The 3,643-nt window shown below is 52.6% G+C and overlaps 1 protein-coding gene across 1 annotated transcript in view; it reads right to left on the reverse strand.

The window, feature by feature from the left end:
- Positions 1 to 3,201, reverse strand: part of FAM20A (family with sequence similarity 20, member A) — a gene marked incomplete at its 5' end in the record, with an annotated part of 8,439 nt that extends 5,238 nt beyond the window's left edge. The window contains 4 exons of the mRNA XM_009084022.1: positions 1,132 to 1,224; positions 2,196 to 2,274; positions 2,829 to 2,879; positions 3,017 to 3,201. Of these exons, the coding sequence (XP_009082270.1) occupies positions 1,132 to 1,224; positions 2,196 to 2,274; positions 2,829 to 2,879; positions 3,017 to 3,201 (408 nt within the window). The remainder of the gene's footprint in view (positions 1 to 1,131; positions 1,225 to 2,195; positions 2,275 to 2,828; positions 2,880 to 3,016) is intronic.
- Positions 3,202 to 3,643: the final 442 nt, after the last annotated feature.

The following is a 3,643-nucleotide window of genomic DNA, read 5'->3' on the forward strand; positions in this document are numbered from 1 at the left end:
CACACATAAGTGAGGTCTTTCAGCCCTTCAGGCCCTTCTGCAGTGCTGGTTTGACATGGAGCAAAGATGCTGATCGTGGTAGAACACAGCTGAGGAGGCATCCCCCCCTCAGAGGTACTCATGCCCATCTGATTCCTCTAAAATAACCTTTAAAACCTCAGGGCCTGGGGCAGGAAAGCATTCCTGGCACTGAGTGGGAAGCTGCTGTTGACTGCTGAGTCAGTAACACAGGGTGAACTGGCTAATGCTCTGCTTTCCTCCTTGGGTAATGCCCTCTGCTCCTGGGAGTCAGGCACGAAACAGGATTTAGCCTGTTACTTATTGAGCAATGTTAAAAGGGAAAAAAACCTAATATTTGTTTTCATCTAGCATCTTTCAGCTCTAAAAACCACAAAGCACTTCAGAAAAGCAGTTTGGCCTCATTTTTTGTGCAGCTGCAGAGAAGCAAACTGGTGGTAGCTGACTCAAGCAGAGTCACTGCTGGGATATAGGAATTCAGCTCTCTTGGTTCCCTTGCTTGGAGTTTGAGCTACAGGACTTAGTCTAGTCCTGCTTATCCTAAAAGAACTGGAGACCCTCATCCACCATCACCTTTCCCTGATGTTCCTCTCCTTGATGAGGGGAGGAAGGCTGCTGCCATCATCATCTGAGAAGGGTATTTTTGATTGTATTAAATACAATCCCTGCTGGGAAGAGGTGCCAGGTTAATTGCTCATTAGCTGAGGGCTTAAAACTGCATCTCTGCAGTTTATTTCAATCCCAAACACACCTTGATTGCTGATTGAGCGTGTGACTCCTTCCCTGGCAGAGCATCCAGGCTGCACCCAGAGCTTGGATGCATGGGAAGGATGATGTGCATGTGGCTGTGTGACAGCCAGAGGAATATCTGACCTGTTCCAACCTGGATTTCAGCTGTTCTCATGCCAGTGGCCAAGGCAGAGCTGACTCCTGGGTGCCAGGTGAGAGCCAGAACCACTTCATCCCCAGACAACACATCAGCTCCCAAAGGGCACTGCAGAGTGATCCCTTCTCCGAGGCTGAGCAGCTCTGCAGGGCTCAGCGTGGCTGCTCAGTGGGCAGAGGAGTGTGTGCTGGCAGCAGGAGGAGGCAGGAGCTGTGGCAGGTCCTTACCTGTCCAGGTGGAAGGCAGCGATCTCCGCGTTGTGCCGCTGGAAGTCAACGAAGTAGAAAAAGTCCTCAGGAGTCTCTTCCTCACGTTTCTGCCTGGGGGAGAGGGCAGGGGGTGAACTCAGCCAAGCTGGCAGGCAGCCTGGGCAGAGTGGTGGCACAGGGACTGCTGTCCTGTGGCCACACCAGTGCCAAGGCCACTGGGCTTTAAATCTGCTTGTGCCAGAGTTTAGACCCCCTGAGGACATTGTTTTGGGTGGGTACAGCATTAGGGGATGCTGGTGGCTCTGCTGTGCTCCTCAAGAGAGGCAGAGAAGGGCTCAGGTTTGATGTTCTCACACCCTTGAGGTGAGAACACCACTCATTGAATTCATTTTTCTGGCTGTCACACCGTGCTCCACAATGAGCAGCATGTGAATTTGCATGCTCAGCCTCCCAAGTTGTTATACATCACAGAAAAGCTCATGGACATTGCAGAGCCCTCCTGAGAACTCAGCTGAGTGTATGGAAGATTTCTTTCCCCTCTGGGAGCTGAGGGACACCACGCAGAGGTGGATGGAAATCAACAGGAGAGGAGCTGGATGATCAAACCATCCCAATCAGTGCTGCCTGCTGCCCTACCCATGCACAGACAGCAAAGTGAGGAGGAATAGATGTGAAGAGTCCCAAGGGGAAAAGCAGTTTCAAGCTCCTGTTTCAGGTAAGTAGGACTGATGGCTGTTCCTTGGCAACGCTCTGGGGAATCCAAGGAAGAACAAGGTAAAGCCTAAAGTCACCTGGGGAAGAGGAGGAAATGAGCAGTCCCTAATGGCAAAGCTCTCAGGAGAACAAGTGTCCCAAGGTCCTTCCCTGTCTGGCATGTATGAAATGAGAAATTTCCAACATCAATAGCAGTGTGGGAACACTGGTGTTTATCCATGTGTGTTCCTGGCATGGTGTGAGCAGCCAAGAATAATGAAAGCTTCTCATCTGTGCAGGAGAGGGAAGCTGTGGCTGTGTGTGGCTGGCTGTGCCAAGGATGCTCACAGCTCTGGCTGCAGAGTGCTGGCTCTGCCAGTGTGCCTTACCTCATGGGCTTGAACATGGCCTTCCCAAAATCCTGGAACCTAAGGACCAGCTTCAGGTGCACACCACTGGGCTTCACGACTTGGGAAGAAGGAAACAGGACATAAGCTACCTGGAAAGCTTCCCCAGTTACACACTCCAGCACAACTCAGCTTTCCACCCTGGTGAGTGCATCCAGTTATTTCCCTTCTCTCCCTTGTGCCATAGAGATTTCCTTTCAGCCCCTCTCCAAACAGACATTGGTTACATCCCCTTGGGGTTGTTGCCTCCTTTTTCCTCCCCCCAGTATAAACCAGTGGTGTACCAGTGTCCTGGTACCCATATCAAACAGGCTACTCATGGAAGTAATGGAATCACCATCCCTAGAAGTGTTCCAAAAACATTTAGATGTGGCACGTGGGGACATGGGTTACTGCTGGACTTGGCAGTGCTGGGGGAGTGGTTGGACTTCATGATTTTAGAGGGCTTTTCCAACCTTAATGAGCCTATGATGTAGCCTCTGCTGGGGTGGGGTGGTTTAATGGGAAGGAGAAGGGCCTGGCATTGCCTGGTTTTGCATTTCCCTGACTGACACTAGGATGGAGGAGGTGAGGATTGGGGTCAGCTGATGGATGAGCCCAAAGAGTCACACTCACTCTGGCTGCAGTCACAGGCTCCCAGCAGTGCCTTCTCATCCTGGCTGTAGTCTGCAAGGGCAGGAGGAGTGGTGAGACCCTGCTGAGCTCCATCTCTGGCTGCTCACCCCCCTCCCAGGCTCCAAGGGAGCCTATGGGGGCTGGAGACCCCAGCCCCATCCCAGTTCCCGTGGCAGGAGGGCACTTACCAGCACTGATGGTGGGGAACTCCTGCATGTCCCGGAGCAGCCTGTTGACAGCAGAGCTGGAACGAGGGTAGAGCCCATCCTGGCTGATTCCCAGGTGGAACTGGAGCCAGCTGGCATCTGGTCGGAGTGGCAGTGGTGCTGCTGGGGAGGTCAGGTTGAGCTCCTCCCTGTAAAGCTTGTGCCTCCTGGAAGAGAGTAGTTATGGAGTGATGAGCCATGGGATGGAAACCCTTACTGCTCCCAACCCAGAGGCTGTTGAGGAGTGGGGAGGGTGCCAGGAGCAGAGCTGGAGGGGCATGGGATGGATAAAGACTCTGGGTGCTACCCAAGGGGAAACTGAGGCAGGGAGAGACGGCTGAGGTGGTCAAAGGTCTCACAAATTGTGTTGCCTTCTGTGAGCAGGAAGCCATTCAGCAGTGTCTTGCCCATCATATCTTAAAATCAAGGCTCATCCAGTCCTTTCTAGGCAGGTGGAGCTGAAGGAGTCTCCCAAGTTCAGTAATAACCCAAAACCACCTTCCTACTCATTCAGCATTTTCCTCCAGCCTTGAGACCTCCCTGGCTGGGACCCACACTTTGGAACTGGAAGGTCACTTATTGGAAGGTCACCTGGCAGAGGACAGAGCA

Source organism: Acanthisitta chloris, unplaced genomic scaffold (assembly GCF_000695815.1).
Source record: "Acanthisitta chloris isolate BGI_N310 unplaced genomic scaffold, ASM69581v1 scaffold20681, whole genome shotgun sequence".
Taxonomy (NCBI): Eukaryota; Metazoa; Chordata; class Aves; order Passeriformes; family Acanthisittidae; genus Acanthisitta; species Acanthisitta chloris.